Source organism: Aedes albopictus, chromosome 3, assembly GCF_035046485.1.
Source record: "Aedes albopictus strain Foshan chromosome 3, AalbF5, whole genome shotgun sequence".
NCBI classification, from domain to species: Eukaryota; Metazoa; Arthropoda; class Insecta; order Diptera; family Culicidae; genus Aedes; species Aedes albopictus.
Window position 1 is genome coordinate 57,309,618 of NC_085138.1, and position 20,136 is coordinate 57,329,753.

The 20,136-nt window shown below is 40.7% G+C and overlaps 3 protein-coding genes across 3 annotated transcripts; all 3 read right to left on the bottom strand.

The window, feature by feature from the left end:
- Nucleotides 1–2,825: 2,825 nt before the first annotated feature.
- On the bottom strand, nt 2,826–7,575 carry LOC115260721 (uncharacterized). The gene is made up of 4 exons (XM_062857271.1): nt 7,331–7,575; nt 7,196–7,275; nt 7,066–7,143; nt 2,826–7,007 (listed from the first exon to the last, which is right to left on the bottom strand). Exon 4 carries the CDS (start codon nt 6,876–6,878, stop codon nt 2,826–2,828), a length of 4,053 nt encoding a protein of 1,350 aa, XP_062713255.1. The 5' UTR covers nt 6,879–7,007; nt 7,066–7,143; nt 7,196–7,275; nt 7,331–7,575.
- Nucleotides 7,576–9,062: 1,487 nt separating this feature from the next.
- On the bottom strand, nt 9,063–10,320 carry LOC109411358 (uncharacterized). The gene is made up of 5 exons (XM_019684890.2): nt 10,126–10,320; nt 9,798–10,069; nt 9,427–9,742; nt 9,217–9,375; nt 9,063–9,152 (listed from the first exon to the last, which is right to left on the bottom strand). Exons 1-5 carry the CDS (start codon nt 10,318–10,320, stop codon nt 9,063–9,065), a joined length of 1,032 nt encoding a protein of 343 aa, XP_019540435.2.
- Nucleotides 10,321–10,560: 240 nt separating this feature from the next.
- LOC134290201 (uncharacterized) lies at nt 10,561–17,913 on the bottom strand. The gene is made up of 3 exons (XM_062857272.1): nt 17,098–17,913; nt 10,683–11,024; nt 10,561–10,617 (listed from the first exon to the last, which is right to left on the bottom strand). Exons 1-3 carry the CDS (start codon nt 17,911–17,913, stop codon nt 10,561–10,563), a joined length of 1,215 nt encoding a protein of 404 aa, XP_062713256.1.
- Between the last annotated feature and the right edge of the window lie 2,223 nt (nt 17,914–20,136).

Consider the following 20,136-nt stretch of genomic DNA (forward strand, 5'->3'; position numbering starts at 1 on the left):
GCCTCTAACCCAGCTATTCCGCTCCTTGTCATTTACGATAAATACCAGTGCGCCTTCCGTCAGCGGTTGGACGTCCTCGAACCATTTTGTCCTACGCGTGATAGTGGGTAAGTACTCGCGGATCCACCTAGTCCAAAGGCGGTCGAGCATCAGTTGACATTGATTCCAATCACTTCTTAGCGCCATTCCTTCGTTCATAGGTTGCTTAACAGATTGCTTCACTCCCGACGAACTTAGAAGAAGAAAATGATTGGGGGTCAAAGCTTCTTGGTCTGGGGTATCCAAAGGTATATATGTTAAAGGCCTGCAGTTTACCATCGACTCAGCTTCCGTGCATACAGTTTGGAAAACTTCTTCTGTCGGGGATCCCACACTCCTCCCATGTGTGGAGAGGCTGGTGGGATAAAAAACCATTTTGTATTCGCATCGGTGAATGTTTCCGCCAAACCTTCATGTACACTTGATAATTGCTTAGACAACTCTCTGCACGTCCCTTGAAAATTTGTCGTAACCAAACACGTGAAGAGCGCAACCCATTTTTTCACATTTCTTCGGAACACTTTTATGATAAGGGGCTGTCCATAAACCACGTGGTCATTAAGGAGGGGGGGGGTGTTCGACCAGTGACCATTTTGTATGGACAAACAAAAATTTTTGTATGGACTAATGAGCACGCGGGGGGGGGGGGGGGGGGGTTGAAAAGTCCCAAAAAAATGACCACGTGGTTTATGGACAGCCCCTAAACTAGCTGTCCCGGCAAACGTTGTCTTGCCCAGCTGTGGTGGTTTGACAACTGTTGAACTCATAACGTCACCGCACTCTAGATTGATTTCATTTCGATCGTGTTGATTTCCTTCCCAGCTCATAAAAAATCAAAATTTTTCAATTTTGTTACTTTTTTAGCTGATTTTCGTAACTTTTTGTACATATAAACACAGCCACCATGAATACAAACCGAACCGTGCAAGAGTCATCCTGATCGGTTCAGCCGTTCCTGAGTTTTGTTGCCTCAAAGGGACATCAAACTCATTTTTATATATATAGATGGGCCACAGTAATCCACGCCTACTCTGGAGAACGGTCGTTCGAACGGAGTCACCCGAGCTATAGGGAGAGGGGCCATTCTTGGTACTTGTGGTTCGGCTTTCCGCACCAAACAGTATCTGCATCGTCTTCCCACACCACGTACCAACACCCGTAGATTGGATACATGGAATTTTTGTCTGATTTCATTCACAATCGTTTCACCAAATCCGTGTCCAAAGCGCCGGTGATACCAATCAATAAGAAGCTCTGTAATAAGGTGACCTTTGGGAAGAATGATTGGAAATTTCGCACCAAAGGATGCATATGGTGACGCTTCGATTCGGCCTTCCATTCTTATCACCCCAAATTCATCCATGAATGGTGAAAGTTTGCGTATCTTGCTGGATTTTTCGAAGCGGAGAAGTCTTCTTCCTGTTTTGTCAGAATTCCTCAGCAACTCCACTAGTTCATCTGCAAACGCATCAGTCTGCGCCGAGCGCCAAAGAGCTCGTTCCGCTCGTTCGAAATCCCTCTGATTTAGCAGACGGTGTCTGTGCTCCTTGCGAGTGCGACAGTTGTCAGAAAAGTGGAAAAGGTAGGCTACGGTCCTCAGCAGGCGCTCCCATTTTGAGAACCGAGAGATGTCTATAACAGAGCTGCTTAATATCTCCTGATGAACATGAACCGCTCTTAGTTCCTCGTTAGTTACCGACGGCAGCAGTTTCTGTTGAGGCCAACACTCTTCGGCTTGATAAAGGAAGTCCGGTCCTCTAAACCACCTACTATTTGAATCCACCGCGGGTTCGTTGACCCATTTCAATGCAATGTGATCTAAGTAAGGTGAAGAGATCGTTTTGTGTAATACACAGATCTTTGTTGGTGTTAGTGCGCTGTTTTATTATTTAACATAGCAACCTTCAGCATCTTGACAACGCTTGACGTCATACAGTCAGTTGTTTTGAATTTCTCAAGCCCGCCCAAATTTTCAGCTGTTCCGCTGCAAGGAGAATACATTTTACTAAGGTGGCGCAGATAAACATTGCAAACCACTGGTTGTCTCTTCCATTCTTCTGGTGTTCTTATGGAACTGAAATAGTGACGTCACTATTTTAGTTGCATAAGAACACCAGAAGTGTGGAAGAGACAACCAGTGGTTTGCAATGTTTATCTGCGCCACCTTAGTAAAATGTATTCTCCTTGGTTCCGCTGCCCCTACTTCTACCGTTACCAAGGGTGATCTGAATGTTGTTATTTTATTCAAACACAAAACAAACGTAAGTTGGCAGCGTTTGAAAAAATTGTAGGATTTGCAAAATTTTCAACTTTATTTTTAATTTAGGATTAAATTCACATTCTATATCGTTTTAATGTGTGACGAAAGTTGAACAAAGGAGAATACTGTAATTGGCAAAAACAAAATTACGAAAGTTATTGACCTAACAGCAATCATTCTTTTGCGACACTCCGATACCCGCGGCCGCCGTTCGATATGATGGGGCAAAAGATGAGAGGATATGAAACTTTTCCAGTTTTTTTTGGACCCAAGCTCCTCCAGATTCTGTATTTATTGAGAAGATTTGCCCATTCGAACAGAACCCCGCGAGTGTTTTCAGCTAGATTTGTTCAAGGATTTGTTCCGGTTGATTTTTCCTATCGTCCAAATTGGCAAGGTAGAACAGCCATGTGACCCAAACGCCTTTATTTATGAACATGTATGACGTCACCTACCCTCCCCTCAAAAGTTGTTGATTTTTCTTCCTCACTAACACAAGCAAACGATGAGTTCCTCCACACCTCTATTATATCACATTGCCCTCAATGATGCGAAAGTAAGCAACACATGCATACGCTGACTCGCTTGCATCAACGAAAACATGAAGCTCAAGTGTTTGAAGGTCTTTCACATTGTAGGATGGAAAATAGCATCGGGAGACACGAACGTACTGAAGATTGGGAAGCTGGTTAACCCAGCGTTTCCAGCGGGTGTAAATTTCCCTCGGAACCGTTTCGTCCCAAGTCACTCCACTACGCCATAGATCCTGTATTACTGTTTTACCGTGGGTCAGAAAGTTGGATATTAGGCCGTGAGGGTCAAACAGACTCATCAGCAACCGCAGTACACCACGTTTCGTTACAGCTTCGGTACCGAACGCCATCCGCTGTAGATCGTCGGGCAAATTAATGGCGAACGTAAACAAGTCTTCGGCTGGCAACCAGGTCATTCCCAAAACTCGCTCGGATGAACTAGATTTATCTTCACAGATTGGTTTTCCAGTAGTGATCGTTGTTTCCCCGACCGGTCGCAAAACCTCTTCGGAGTTAGAGCGCCAGTTCCTTAGATCGAAACCTGCTTCCTTGTGTATGGTTCGAACGTCGATTGCTAAGCTTGCCAACTCGTCTACCGTATCTCGACTATCTAGATAGTCGTCCACATAGTGGTTTTCAACTATCGCTGATGCTGCTTCCGGGTATGTTTCCTTCCATTGCGCGGCGTTGGTGTTCTTAACATGTTGTGCTGAGCAGGGAGAACAAGTAGAGCCAAAGGTGGCCACATCCATGATATAGGTCTCTAAGTCGTCCGAGGGGTCAGATCTATACAGGAATCGCTGAGACGAACGATCGGCTGAGCGGATTTTGACTTGATGGTACATCTCTTTGATGTCAGCCGTGATACAGAATTGACGTTCACGGAATCGAAAGAGTACTGAAGGTAACGAGATCAGCATATCTGGCCCTTTTAAAAGCATCGAATTGAAGGAGACGCCATTGACCTTTGCTGCCGCATCCCAGATGATCCGCACCTTTCCAGGCTTTTTTGGGTTGGTCACCACTCCCAGTGGTAAATACCATACCCTTTTTGGATCTGCAGAGTCCAATTCCTGTTTACTGGCCTTATGTGCGTAGCCTTTCAGTTGGTATTCAACAATCTGCTTGTCCAGGTTGTCCCGCAATTCTGGATTAGCTCGCAGACGTCGTTCCAAACATTGAAACCTTTTTGCCGCCATCGTGTAGCTTGGTGGGAACTCGAACTGGTCATATCGCCAAAGCAGACCCGTTTCATAGTGTCCATCTTCGCCCTTTCTCGTCGTTTCTCGCAAAATCGCTTTGGCCCGCATTTCTTCCGCACCTTCTGGTAGTGGTCCGCTGATACCCAGATTTTCTGCAGCAAAGAATTCCTCAACCATGTGGTGTAACTTATCGTCCGTAGTACACTCGCACATTTGAAATGAATGCGATACACCGGTTTTGGCCATGTTACCGAATATGGTCCAACCCAGTCTCGTTTTGGTAGCGATGGGTTCATTCATACCTCCTTCACGACATTTCAACGGCACCGCTAGCTGTAAATTATTTAGGCCAATCAAGAGTCTAGGCGCCGCATTCTCATAGCTGCAGATAGATAACCTTTTCAGGTGGGGAAACCTTTTTGCCAGCTGAACGTAATCCAAACTTTGACAGGGCAAGTCCAACCGACTCACCGTACGCACGTTTACCAGAGGAAAGCGTTTCCCACCTCCTGCTCCAGTTATCTCCAAGTCGATCTGTCTAGAGTTGACCTCATCTCTAGTAATGTTTGACGTCCATTTCAAGCATAGGCCTTTTTGTTCTCCTTCAACGCCCAAAAAGTCAGCAATCTCTTCGTCCATAAGCGTCAAATCAGATCCCTCGTCTAGAAATGCGAATGTTTCAAGTTGCGTTGTGTTCCCATACAGTATGACCGGGACGATCCGAAAAATGGTCAGGTTCGGCGACCGACTGTGCACGGATACTACGGCGACTTCGGAGGATTCCGGAATACCAGGATGAAGAAGCGAATGATGATTACCTGTGCATCCGCTGACATCACATGACTTCCATGTTCGACACGGCCACCTACCGTGCGGCACAAGACACTTGTGACACAATTGGTGTGTCTCAACCGCCTTCCAGCGATCGTTTAGAGAAAGAGACTTAAATTCGAAACATTCTTTTACCCTGTGCCCTATTTTCTCGCAAACAAAACAAGACTTTACTGTGTCCACTGGCTTGTTGATGCTGTCGTTGCTTTTTCGACCCTTTACCTGCCAACAATCATCCGATGAGCTGTGGGCGTTGATGAACGTCTTCTCTTTAGCCTTTTGTTTCTCATGCCGGGGCTGTGATGCCTCGAAATCGCTGTAATGTGCAACGTCGCTTGCCGCTGAGATGATCGCCGACATGTAATTGCTGAATGTTTCTAGGTCAGCTACTACCATCTGCTTCTTGTACAGCGCCCAGTCCAGGCGAATATTTGCCGGCAACTTGTTAACCAAATCGTGCAGTAACGACGGATTTGTTAGGTGAACCTGTTGATTGGCTGCTTTCAAGTGTCCTACCAAATTTTGAACTACGATCCCAAAATTGATCAGAGTCTCCAATTTATCAGCGTGCGGTGCAGGAGTAGTTCGCACTTTACTCAACAGAGACTGGATAAGCCGTTCTGGGTTGCCAAACAATGTCTCCAATGTGGCCATGACTTGTGGAACCGACGATGGAAGCAGCAAATTGCTACGTACTGCATCCATTGCATTGCCACGTAAACATTTTTGAAGACGCATTAATTTTTCGGCATCGGTATAGCCGCACATCAACGTCGAGTTGCGATAACTGCTGATAAATATTGGCCAGTCCTCAGGGTTGCCTGTAAAGACTGGAAGGTCTCGCGGAACCACCGGTCTTGCTGCCATCTGTTGCTGGTACTGGCCTAGTACCGGTTCGTTAAGCATCGGTAGACGTGAATGGCTCGGCAATGATTGATGTGACTGCCAAGGAGGCAACCGTGATGTTTGAGTTTCGTGCGATCGGTGTAGGTGTGGCTGACCGGTCATTGGCCCATGAACTGGTACTGATGGCAACGCCGAACTTGATTCTGGAATTGGTGGTCCCATCCAAGTCGCTACTGGTCGTGGAGGAACAATCGAAAAGGTAGCTGGCGTAGATGACATTGCTACGCCCGGAGTGAACATTGCACTCCTTACCTGGCGTGATTGTACCAGTGGTGTAGGCAGTCCCACCGACGTTGATGATTGGAGCAACTGAAAATCCGATGTCGGTGCGTGGAGTTTCTTGTTAGGTTGTTCAGGTGTAACAGAGACTGTTGTGACCAGCGCAGGTGGTGGCGGTAACGGTTGTGTAATTGTAGATGTAGGTAGGCTATGTTCTGCGATCGGTTCCATCAAATTCCTGTTCGGTGTCGACTCGCTGATAGTAACGACCTTAGCTCCCAGTGAACTAAGCGGAGTTCCGTGATGGAGGCGGTTCTGATTCTCAGCTGCCAGCGGTAGTCGAAAGCTTAGTATCGAATCGCCTAGCATCGTCTCTGCACAAGAACTTTCTTGATGTCTCGCTTCAATCCAATCGTTGACCTTATCCAGACTTTTCTGGCGACTATTTCGGCTTCTCACGCTACTAGCCCCATCCTCCAAAGTCTCTGACAGCAAGAGTGCGTATTTTTCGTCGATGTACTTTTGGGCAAGTTCTTCCTTCTCCTTTTGGACGCGCTCTTCTCGGAGGCGCTCGCGTTCCTGTCGTTCAATCATATGCTTCTCTTTAGTCTTCTGAAGCTCTTCCAAACGCAGCAGCTCCAATCGCACCCTGGTCGAACGAGTACTGCTGGTTGAAATAACTGATTTCGCCGGTCCACTCGAGGATAAAATACACGCTACACATGACCAACTGCCATCTGCGATCTCTCCAGTTCCACCTGCACAGGCGCTATGGTACCAACGACGGCATTGATTGCATGCGACCGTTGTCCCATCGACAAAGCTTGGTTTATTACAACCACCACAGTTCTGCTGGGTGTGTGCCAGATCTCCTGATGCTGTTGCCATTGCAAGCCGTGTTCTTTCCGACGGTAGATATTGGACGAAACTCTTAAAAGATTTGTGGCCGACGGGGAAAGAAATTCATCAACGTCTCTTCAGCGAACAGTGCCTTTTATTTTAGATGTTGCTTTTAAGCTACAAATAAACAAGTGTTACCTATTTGCATGTTTCAGTAGAGGTAACTGTTACTTACAGTTTCGGTGACTACTGGTTATTTAATTACCCTCGCTATCCACTACAATCTTTGCCTGCGACCTTCTGTAGTTCGGACCTAAGTTAAGTATTATTATTCACTGATCGCATGTTACTAAATATTCAGTTACCTTAGAAATTCGTATAAGTGCTTCAAATGCAAATGAAAATCTTCTATGCCGTACTACAATTTTGATTTCCGTACTATTAGCTGTAAGAAATTAGGTTTACATTTTTAGGAAATAATCGAATTCAACTTTACTTACAGTAGGATACAAATTAACGTAAATATAAGTAGAAATCAATCCAAAATAAACTAAGTTATACTCGCAATCAACCTCGTAATCCAATCTCAAATCACATTCAATTTCTCCTCGTCATCTCATTTGACGTTTGCCCTATCGCTGCTCTGTTGATCTCCTACATCGCATACGGTCGAAGGGTGATCTAGATCGCCACCGTCTATCGTACACCTTGTCATGCGGCCGTCCGTGCTGCCAGTATCAACAGCCATGTTTAAGAAAGTCTGATCATAGCAGGTTCTACTGTGCAGTTGTCACAATTTTTCAAACCTGCGTCCAGAAAGCATCAAGAAGTTGATCAAAACTGAAAACAGTGCTGTAATGGTTCATTACGCAACGCAAATCATTGCTGTAATGAACCATTACAGCACTGATAATTTAGTGTGGGAAAGTAGGCCTTTTCCTGTCAGATTTGCGTGAGGTAAAACAGCCTATTACGATGAGAAATTGCAAAAAAAGTTTTACCTGTCACATATTTTTGATTTCCGATTTATCTAGACAGTTAAAGCTAGAAATCGAAAGATAAAGAGTAGTTCTTTCAAGCGAGGAAAAAATATTGTTGTTATGTTAGGATATCCAAGAGTTCTGGAGAGCCAAAGTTCAGCCATTTGTATGGAGATTTCAGTTGTTTGCGCTCCGTCCCGAAAGGGTTATTGGTAGCTCTTGCTGAATAGTAGATAATTGTTGACTCATAAGTGGCCAAATAGAGCGTTGAAATTTAATAAAATAGCAAGTGTACAATTATGTACGTAGTATGTATTACTCATACAAACAGTTATTTTTATTAATCACGCTGATTCTTTAAATAGAATTTTAAAACAAAAAAAAATGGTCTGTCTCAAGAGCAAATTTATGTGTCTCTGATAGGTTTTGGGCCACTGAATCCAAATCCGGGATCAGATTTGCTCCAGCACGTCACAATCTTGAGCTATACCTCAACTTATAGGGCAAATATGCGATTTTAGGCATCTTTGACTGCAATCAATTAGGCATGGAAATATTGTTTCAAGCAACCAAAAGATTAATTCGTCTATTAATATGTACATTAACGACTCATGCAAAATATTTCGTTTTACAAAATCAAATTTGATACATAGTTTTAAGCGATTTATATTAGGTACGACATTTTCCGTACAAGTCACCCTCCAAAAGTTGCTTACAACTTTAGTTGCCAACATAAAATGCTTAAGGGTCTGTGTCAATTGGTGAATTAAAATTAATTTTTACTTAAATTTGACAGTTCAACACTTAAACTTGACAGTTCTCCTAAGGAAATAATTATCGAAATGTCAAGTTTAAGTGAAAATTAATTTTAATTCGCCAATAGACACAGACCCTAAGTCGAAATATCTGTGTAATATTTTGCATGGATCTTTAATTCAGATGTTAATTGACCAATTTACTATTCAAATACTTCAAAAAAATATGCCCATGCCTAATTGCTTGCAATCAAAATAGCCCAAAATCGCATATTTTGCCCTATAAATTGAGGTATAGCTCATAATTGTGAGGTGCTGGAGCAAATCTGAGCCTAGATTCGAATTCAGCGGCCTAAAATCTGTTAGAGACACATAAGTTTGCTCTTGAGACAAAAACATGTTGCACCTTGTAACATCTCAGAATCTTTTGGACACATGAAATATCTCCTTTAATCGTTTCATTCTACATGCTGTCCTCATATGTACGTGGACGTGTGCTAGTGCTTCGTTGTAGTATTATAATTTGAGTAGTTCACCAGATCGAATTGCATAAGAATCACTAGATACGTGCTGAGCGACCCAATCATCTGGAAAAATAATAATAGAGTGAGACATAATTTAAAACTTTAAGGCATATTAAGCAATCCTCACAGTATAAACAAGTTCCCAATCAAAAGCGAACAATTCACAAACTATACTCGGTGAATGATGCCAAAGTTGTTGCGAAAACTTTTTCAACTGTCGACTTTCTTCCTTATCATATGTACGATAACCAATGGCCTTGTGAACGACAATTGCCGTCTGCTTGATCTGTAACCGGACAACGGTCAATACTAGGAACAATTCATACGAGTCATTTACCTGGTCATTAACTTTTGCGGAAAACAATACAACATAGAACACGAACGAAATATAGTTGAAACTCAACGTCACTGTCGTCCAGGAGTGAAGAACTAACTCGTCGACTCTGGCTGCGTACGCGTGAATCAGTCCAAACCACGAAAACACCGTGAAACCGAAGGCTGGTGCTAAGGAAAACATCATCGTTGTCGAGTGGCAGTGATTGAAACAGTCAACGGTATCGCACAACTGACTATGTAGGATGCCGAGCTTCAGGGTGAGTCTGTGAAGCTGGTGCGGGTCTTTGTGTGGTATTGAGTCGTCCAAAAGGGTCATTCTATAGGAGGTAGTTCGAATTAACGTTACTAAGATTTTTTCCTGCAATTTTATACCTCAAATGATGATTTAACACCGAAAACCTTTTCCGTATGGTGCTCAAAATTATCAACCAGCTGACTGCGTTTACTTGATAGCCGATGTTCACCCAATTGAAAGCTGTAGTCATGATCAAGCCATCGATTAACTTGGCAGTTCCGAAGGGATCAATTGTGTACTGAAGGACGCGAATGATCACAAACCACTCCGCGAATCTGATAACGATGAACACAATATTAGCTAGGTGCTCTTTCTGATAGTTCCATGTGTGATGGAAGAGAATCGATATCTGAAAAAGAACACTCTTGGGGTGAATGAGATTTTGATGTTCAATTCTATACCTACCTGTCGATCAATGTTCTGAATCGTTCGTGGAAATTCAGCAATCCTAGTCCCGTTGACGTAGTTGATTGCCAGGGTTGCAATGTGCAATAAGATAATGATTACAAAAAGCCCGAATCGTCCAGCACTGATAATGTGTGAGTTGGTCACCATCATGATCCGTTCTTGGTAGAACGCAATCGTGTAGTACAACCCCATTATAGCTACAAACACACCCACTACAAGCAGCGTTTGATCGGTTGAAGTTCGCGAAGCTGTGTGATCCTTAAAGCTATAGGTCATCGTTGTGAAACTCAACAGTCGCGTCAATCGATACACGGGCCGCCATGCTTCTGCGAAATTTTCCACACGAAACCACTTCATTCCGCTCCCAAGACACCGTCTTCTTATCTGTGCCTAATTTTGCTCCGTTCGTGCCACGTGCCATCCGAAATACATCTATTGCATGTCGAACTGAACCAGAATCAGCAGGTAGGTAGCCAGCTCCCCGCAAGCCTGGAAAATGAGTAATTACCGAAATGTATACAGACATCATCTCAATTACCCCGTGGGTGGTCTACCTGGACGATAATTAATGGGTGCAGTTCGAAAAAGAAGAACGTGATATGCGGCGCGCGACTGGTAATTTGTTCCGATAGCTGATGGAACCGATCGATAAGAAATTCGTTTTGCGGTAGGTTGAGGCTCCGGTGGACGATGCCCAGCAGGATGGACTTCTGGTGGCGGAGGGCGGCCAGGTAGAGGATGGTTTGGCACACGAAAAACAAAAAGTAAAGGGACCAGCTCAGATACAGGCCGGCGTTGACCGTTTGCTGTGGGGTGGCCTGGTGCAGGAAAACACGCATGCCGGCATAGCTGGACAGCAGGTGGACGAAGAACGTGTTGATGGATTGGAGGATTAGCTGGGAACAAACGTAGAAAGGAATTGTAGTAGAATATGGATCGAAAATTTGAAAAAATATCTGATGATATAAGAAAAGAAAACATTGTAAACCAATGTAATGAATTTATTCGAATATGTGCATTTAACTGTAATTCTGAAGCATTATAAATGAACACATATTACGACGTCAGCCACGCCATTCCGATTACCAAGGAAGGAAAAGAATGTTAGCATAGCCGGGCCTACAATGTCTCACTCCACGAATAAAAGTGCGGAAAGAGAATAAAATAGTGTAAGACAGGCCTGTGCACAGAAGTGGCGCCAAGGGAGCGGGTTTTCCTAATTTCGGCAAAAGCAGGAGGGGTACCAAGTGTATTAAGAGTCGATCATAGGGAGGGGGTTCTTCTTTAAGGCTCTACGTTTCCACTGCAACTTGGCCTGGCTCTCTTCAGCTCTGCTATTAATTGAAAGGCTTTCTTTTATGAATTTGTATATTGTGAGTCAAGGACAATGATACACTATGCTCAGGGAGTCGAGACAATTTTCCCGACTGGAACAGTAATCGAACGCGTCGTCTCCGGATTGGCGATCCATAGCCTTAACCACTAGGCTAACTGATGACCCATACTGGTACGTCCCCAAGGAAATTACTTCGTCTATTTCTCCAGTATCACCACCAGGAACACCGCCAGAAATTCCTTTGGTGATTCTTTGAGGATTTATCAAACATTTCCTGGAATGTTTACAAAAAGAATATTCTCGCAGGATTTCTTTGATGAACGATATTAACAAGAATTCTTCTAAAGATTCATCCTAGCATCCCTTCAAAATTTATCACTGTCCATGGATTTCTTTGAAAATTTGTCCAGGCATTACCCAAGATTTTTTTTTTCAAGAATTCCCACAGGAATCTTGACACTTCTTAATGTAATTTTCAAGAAATTTCTCAAAATACATATCTGTGAAACTGGTCCACGAGTTTTTCTGAAATTCTTCTTTGGATTTTTTATGGAATTCTTTTCGAAATTCACTCAATGATTACTCAAAACTACATGCTTGTATTCTTTCATGTATATCTTCAAAATATCTGAGCAAATTCCTTCAGAAATATTGTCAGATTTTTTTTTACATAAGTTTTTATTCAGGATTTGTCTGAAAATTCTAAAGAAATTCTTCTAGGAATTTTTCCAGGAAATACTCCAAACTCTTCATCACAAAAATGCAATTCTAGGAGATTTTTTTCACATAAATCCGGAGTTTCTTCCGGAAATTCCTTAAAGGGCTTTCCTTTAGAAGTTCAGATTTTTCCAGAATCTTTTCAAGAAATTATTGCTTGAATTTCTACAAAGGTTCCTTCAAGTATTTCTCTATTTATTCAGAGATTTTCTGGGGCATTCATATGAAGTTCCTCTATGGGCTTCTCCAATAGCTCCTTCAGGTTTACCTTCAGACATTGCTTTGGATTTTCCTCCAGAGATTCTCTCAGCAATTACTGCAGAAATTACTTCAGAATGCAATTCTTAACATTTTCTATGAAATTTTCTATGAATACCTGCAGACGATTCTCCTGTTCCTCCAGATATTATTCCAACCATTATTTAAACAATTATTTTGAAGGTCTTTAATGGTTCTGTATATAATTCTTCCAGTTTTTGTATTATTTCTGCAGGATATCCTTCAGAAGGTTTTCGTACACAAATCATTCAGAAATTGCACAAAAAATCCTTCATAAGTATCTCCAGGAGTTTTTTTTCTAGGGATTCCTTCAGCAAATCCTCACCCAAGTAACATTTTTTAGTCGAATAGACCATAACAAGCTCTTAGAAACTTAATAAAATAAAAATAAAAGGTATATTGTTTAATGACGGTTTCCTAAGCCTCTACAAGACTAATTGGCCATCGAAATGCTACTTGGGGAAGAGATCTCTCAGAAATTTATTGAAGGATTTCTTCAATAATTCCGTTTTCAATTCAGTGGACATTTTTTGAAGGGTTCCTCTAAAGAAAATTTTCAGGAATCTCTCCACAGCACAAGCATGTTTTCCTCAGTATGACTGGATTTTTTATATCGGAGAAAAAACCTTCCTTTTGCATCACGTTGCCAGCAGCTCGCTGGCGTAGTGTGCAGTTTGGGTAAAAAAAATAACCCTAATGCCAAAAGAGTGTTAGGGTGTTTCATCAGATGTTCTCCTAGGAATTATTCCAGGCATTAAACAAGGCTGTTCAGCGTTTTTTTTTAGAAATTCCTAAACGGTTTTCTTACAGAATTCTTCAGTATTTTTGTTCAATTTCGTTAAGAACTAGAAAATCCCTGGGTGGATATCTATACAATAGATTTCTAATAGAACCAAGAGCAATTTCCAAACACTCCGTGTAGAAATTTGTACAGAAATCACTGAAGGTACTTCTCAAAGAATTCTTAAAAAACGCTGGGAAGCATTTCCAAGGCAATGCCTGTAGGATTTGTAAACAAATGTTTTGAAATAAAGAACTTTTGAAGAAATCCCTTACTAAAATTATAAAGATATCTTTTCAAAGGAATTTCAAAAATAATCCCATCAGAAATTCCTAAAAGAATCCCCAAGGAGTTCCGTGATCAGGAAAGCAGTTTTTTCCCTGAAGAAATTGCCTAAGACGTTCCTGGAAAAGTAGTTTAAAAATGTTGAGGAATTCATAGGAAAAAATCCTTTAATAAAATAAGTGGAGCAGATCTGGTGTGAGGATTAAAGCATGTGAATATCACGCCAAGAGCTTGGGAACGAAGGCCACTCTCGACAAGCTCACAAAATGTGAGTTCTTCCTTCGTGGGTTCCGAGATAAACTAGCCTAGGGCTAAAAATTTCGTAAACACAAATAAAAAAAAACCCTAGTTAATCCACCTAGCGGCACTGGCGCCTTTCTCGTGCCTTCGAAAACCCATTTCAACAGAACTCAAGTGACATGTTGATGAATACAGTCACCTTACCGATTTTGGCAACACGAGGTAAATTTTATGTTCCCAAAATGGGGTGATGCCAAAATCGGTAAAAATTGTGATTTTACAACTTTTATGCGTTATTTCGACTTATATTATCAATATGAACTATTCACAAGTTTCAAAAAGTTCCCCTTAGATGACGTTAATAAACTACGTCATGATTTGAAAAATTGTCGTTTTTGAAAACTTAATAAATTTATATATTTTTTTTTTAAAGGTAAAGCTAAAAACATGGTTTTAAGATGATTTTGCGATAAAAAAAATTTGCCATAAATTGGTATTGCCAAAATCGGTAAAAAATGTTGCCAAAAACGGGAGTAGACAAAAACAAGTGTTGCCAAAATCGGTAAGAAACTGTATAGCACTTTCATATGTATAACAAAAATCCATTTTATGGCACCAGAAATCATATCGTTTATATGGCTTTTGATGTTTGAGCCTCAAAATCTTAAGAAAAAGCCATTATCTTGTATTTTGAGCCGAAATCTTGGATTTTAGGCCGCCATTTTGCATATTCCGTTCGCCATTTTTGGACTCCGGACATCTTCCCCATACCAAATATACCCATGTTGCATGGTTTTAGGGCTTTATACTCCATTAAACAAGCTCCATCTTGAATGTTGAGCCGCCATCATTGATTTTAGACTGCTATCTCGGATATTCTGACTGTCATTTTGGGACTCCGGACATCTTCCCCACACCAAATATACCCATATTGCATGGTTTTAGGGTCATAAACTCCAATAAATAACCGCCATCTTGAATTTGAAGCCGCCATCTTGGATTTTAGACTGCCCCGTCTTGGATATTCTGATCGCTATTTTTGGACTTAGGAAATTTTCCCAATACCAAATATACCCATATTGCATGGTTTTAGGACCTAAAACAGCCGCCATCTTGAATTTGGAGCCGCCATCTTGGATATTTGGCCGCCATCTTGGATATTCTGGTTGCCATTTTTGAGTTCCGGGCATCTTCCTCATACCAAATATAACCATATTGCATGGTTTTAGGACCAAAAGTTTCAACCGCCATCTTTGATTTTAGACCGCCATCTTGGATATTCTGGTCGCCATCTTGAATATTGGGCCAATATTGGGGATTTTCTGATCTTAAGTATTAATTTCCGCACAAAATTCGTCAACCCTGCTAAATTTTACAAAAACCGGCGCAGCTTGATGTGTCGCATGATGGGGCTTGGTTCAGTTTTATATATTATCCGTTCCACCGGTGCTGATCCGGATCACTAAAATGGCCATAACTCCGGAACGCCTTGACCGATCCTAACCATTTTCTATAGCAAACAATGCGGTAAAATTCCGGTTCGATAAAAACAAGTTCTGTTACCTGGTTATCACTCGTTTGATAATTGAGTTTGTTATCATTTAGGTTGAATTAAGAGTCAACATAACAAAAATGATAACTCATGTAAATGAATTGATATGAATTGATCTATGGAGGATTTTTTAAGAAAACTCATGAAAGCTTTTCAAACGTAATTTTTGAAGATATTTCAGTAGGACTTTCTAATGAAATCTCCGATGGAAATTCTTGAGCAAATTCTGAAGAACTGCATGGAAAATGTTGTAAATAACTTTCAAAAGGATGTCATGGAAGATTTTCCGAAGGAAATTCCTGGATGATTTTCTAAAAAAATCCAAGAATATTGGAAGGAATCTAGGAGAAAAATCTAATTTATTTCTCAAGCAATCTTCAGGAAACTTTGGAGAAATATCTAAAGGAAACTAAGAACTTTCTAAAGCAATGAATAAAAAAATGCCTGAAGGATTTCTCAGAAAAATCCCAGTAGGTATTTATGGCAAAATTTAAAAAAAAAAATTCCTGAAAGTTTCGCAAAATCGTCGAACTATTTCTCTAGATGTTCTTTGTGCAGCCGGGTCTCCTATTAGACGTTGCCACCCACTTTACGCCCACCACGTTTTCCAGGCTGCGCTCCAACCAAATCAGTTCACTATTTGTATGTGATGAATCTATAGTAAGTACTAACTTCACTAAAAAAATCAGCTGGATTGGATGTAAGACAGCTGAGAAATTGCGGTGAGCGTAAAGTGGGTGACAGCGTCTAATAGGAGACTCGACTGTACAAAGATTCAACTAATTCTAGAAGAAATTACATGGTAAATTCCTCAGAAATTTTGTCAGGAATTTCACTGGCTAATTTATCAGGATTTTTTGCGTATCTTTTTTAGAGTTTTCTTCATGTATTCCATAAAGCAATTCCTTCGACGGCTTCTTCCGGGATTTCCCCTCTAATATAAAACTCGATATCAAATCGTCAGCATTGTCGAAAAAATCCACATTACTGTTTTTTCTTTCACGTTTTTGAACCTAAGGTATAATTCTACTCTAAAAATGAGCATCAGCTCATCAAAACTGCTGTAAACTAGTGCAATTGAAGGAATTTCCAAATTAATTGTCTGAGTTATTTATGTAGGTACTTGCAAACTTGTGAGCCCATTCTATTTAGCAAGGCTAACGCTGCAACAAATAGGGCCCATATAGCCGAGGCGGTAAACGCACGGGTATTCAGCATGACCATGCTGAGGGTGACGGGTTCGATTCCCGGTCGGTCCAAGATCTTTTCGTAAAGGAAATTTCCTTGACTTCCTTGGGCATAGAGTATTTTCGTGCCTGCCACACGATATACACATGCAAAATGGTCATTGGTAGAGGAAGCTCTCAGTTAATAACTGTGGAAGTGCTCATAGAACACTAAGCTGAGAAGCAGGCTTTGTCCCAGGAGGACGTTACGCCAAGAAGAGGAGAGGAGAGGAACGCTGCAACAAATCAATGATTTACACTAAGGTCTTTTTTTACGCGGGTAGTTTTTCTGCTTTAACTCGGTCAATTTTGAACCTACCTATCTGATTTTCCGTACACAAATAGCAGAAAAACTACCCGTGTAAAAAAAGACCTTGGTGTATGTGATTTTGTAGTTTATCTGCAGACTGTTGCTGGATAAATTAGAACTAAACAATTTAATACGTTATGTTGGAGTAGATTGTAAGTTACGTATATCGAATTCTTCATATCGAGGGTACGTTACATCGAAGATTATCGGTATTGTATTTGTAAAATACTTTTCCAAACTTACCGGACTGCTAAACACCACACTGATTCCCTCGCTCGCGTCACATAGCTTATCGTACAATTTGGCGGCCTGAACTATCACCACATCTCGGCGAAGCTGACCAACTTTATGCTGGTTAATAGATCGTTCATCTGTTTCCTGTAGTAGCTCTTTTAGGCAGCGGTTCAACAGCTGCAGTCTTCCATGAACACCTAGAATCAGCACATTCAACGCGGTATGAAAAAGTGTGTTCCCAAAGCAGCCGGCACAGAAGAACGCCAGGAATATCAGCACATCTAACTGGTACTCTATATTACGTAACGAAAGAGTGATCGCTACAATTGCACCTAATGCTGCCAAGCAGATCGACAGAAATACCGACACCCTGAAGTGGTAGTATTGGTGGTTCATGGGATAACCCAGCTGGCCCACTTCGTCATCATATTCTTTGAAATCTTTCAAAATATCTTGCACCTTTTGCCTATGGACCATTACATAGATGGGAGTTACACTGATCACAACGATCACCAAAACCATGAGCGATGCAAACCCATATACAATGGCGGCCGGCTCGCCATCCACCAGTGTTTCCCACAGTTCATTTTGCACCCCTATCACGATTCCGTAAATCCGAAACAAGGAAAAAATGGCCAACAGCACCAAATCCGAAACGGACACTATGATTTCACAGTTGATCCTATCCACGATGGTGTAAGCCACTATGCCAAACACCTTCAAAGCCACGTGAATGTGATTCAAACTGTCCACATTGTTCTGCACAGAAAACCACCAAGAATTCGGCCAACCGGAGTTGGCCTTTGGTTCTTTCAGAAGGCTCATCCCTCCAACAAGGATGTACGCTTCACACCAGGCGTGAAAAATGAGCCCACTTACGTGTTTTATACCAGATTTCGCTGCAGCAGCGCACAGTTGTGCTCCGGCGAAAATCAATTATCCAACAATCGATGATTAATGGCCGGTAATTATTTATCCATTTTCACTTTGAAACGATTAAAACCACGGGCAAAGAAGACAACTATGTGTAATCCGACGGTGGATGGGTTCCCTGTATTGTTGTAACAGGTGGTGGTCGCGACAAGGGGTGGGGTAGGAGATGTCACCGAGAGGAGGCAATTAATTTTGTGTCGATTATTGCATACATCAGGTACCTGGCAAGTGCCAGTGAAATATGGGTTTAACATGGTCGGTGGGACTATGGTTTTTGATTTTCAACGATGCGTTTATTGTTGGTTGGAGGGTCTTGTTTCCCGGATTCGAAAACATCCTCTCTAGAGCAGCAGTCGAACTACCAGGACATTGTTTTAATTACGCAGCTTATCCCAAGTAACATTTGGACATTATTTTTTATTATCGTACAAATTGGGCCGAAGGGTCTCAGATTTTCATGAAACTTTTTCCACAGGTAGGGCTCATGGATATATGAACAAAAAAAAAAATTGAGAAAAATTCAGGTTTCCCGGAAAACTCAGGTGGATTTTTTTTGTTTTCCCCTGACACTACTTACTTTGAAAAATCATAACTCAAGAACGAAGCATCGTAGAAACAAAGTTTTTTTTAGAAAATGAAAGCAAATTTTCTCAGAAATAAAAAAAAATATGAACCGGGAAAAGTTTCCCACAAAATCTTCCACAGTTGAGAAAATTCGTAAAGAAAAGCCGGAAAAACTATGCCCGAACTCGTTGAAAATTTTAGAAAAAATATTTTTGAGAAGGTTATTTCATGAGCTTTAATCGCTGAAATTTTCGGAATGCACTTTTTTCGTTTTTGAGTTATGACCAATTTTGTTGAAAAATATCCAAATGTGCCATAAAAGCCTTTTCTTTGAAAAATCACTAAAAAACGATGCATTGCAGAAACAAAGTTTTTTTTAATGAAAATGAAAGCAATTTTTCTCAGGAATCCAAAAAAAATATGACGTGGAAAAAGTTTTCCACAAAATTTTCCACCGTTGAGAAAATTTATAAAGAAAATCCGGAAAAACTCTGTCCGAACTCGTGGAAAATTTTCAAAAAAATAAAAATTTTTGGGAATGTAATTTTATAAGCTTTGATCGCTGAAATTTTTGGAATGTAATTTTTTCTCGTTTCTGAGTTATGGTCAATTATGTGAAAATGACCATATAAGCCTATGTTATATGGTCATTTTTCACAAAATTTGCCATAACTCAGGAACAAAAATTAAGTGCATTCCAAAAATTTCAGCGATAAAAACTTATGAAATTACCTTCTTAAAAATATTTTTTTTTTAATTTTCCACGAGTTCGAACATAGTTTTTTCGGCTTTTCTCAACGGTGAAAAAATTTGTGGAAATTTTTTCCATTTCATATTTTTTTTAGACTCCTGAGAAAACTTGCTTTCATTTTCATTAAAAAAACCTTTGTTTCTACGATGCTTCGTTCTTGAGTTATAATTTTTCAAAGAAAAGGCTTTTATGGCACATTTGGACATTTTTCAACAAAATTGGTCATAGCTCAAAAACGAAAAAAAAGTGCTATCCAAAAATTTCAGCGATTAAAACTTATGAAATTACCTTCTAAAAAATATTTTTTTTTTTAATTTTCCACGAGTTCGGACATAGTTTTTTCGGCTTTTCTTTACGAATTTTCTCAACTGAGGAAAATTTTGTGGAAAACATTTTCCATTTCGTATTTTTTGGACTCCTGAGAAAATTTGCTTTCATTTTCATTAAAAAAAACTTTGTTTCTACGATGCTTCGATCTTGAGTTATGATTTTTCAAAGAAAATGCGTTTATGGCACATTTGGACATTTTTCAACAAAATTGGTCATAACTCAAAAACGAAAAAAAGTGCCTTCCATAAATTTCAGCAATTAAAGCTTATGAAGCAACCTTCTCAAAAATATTTTTTCGAAAATTTTCCACGAGTTTGGTGCATAGTTTTTCCGGCTTTTCTTTACGAATGTTCTCAACTGTGGAAAATTTTGTGGAAACATTTTTTAGTTCATATTTTTTTTTTGGATTTCTGAGAAAATTTGCTTTCATTTTCTAAAAAAAACTATGTTTCCACGATGCTTCGTTCTTG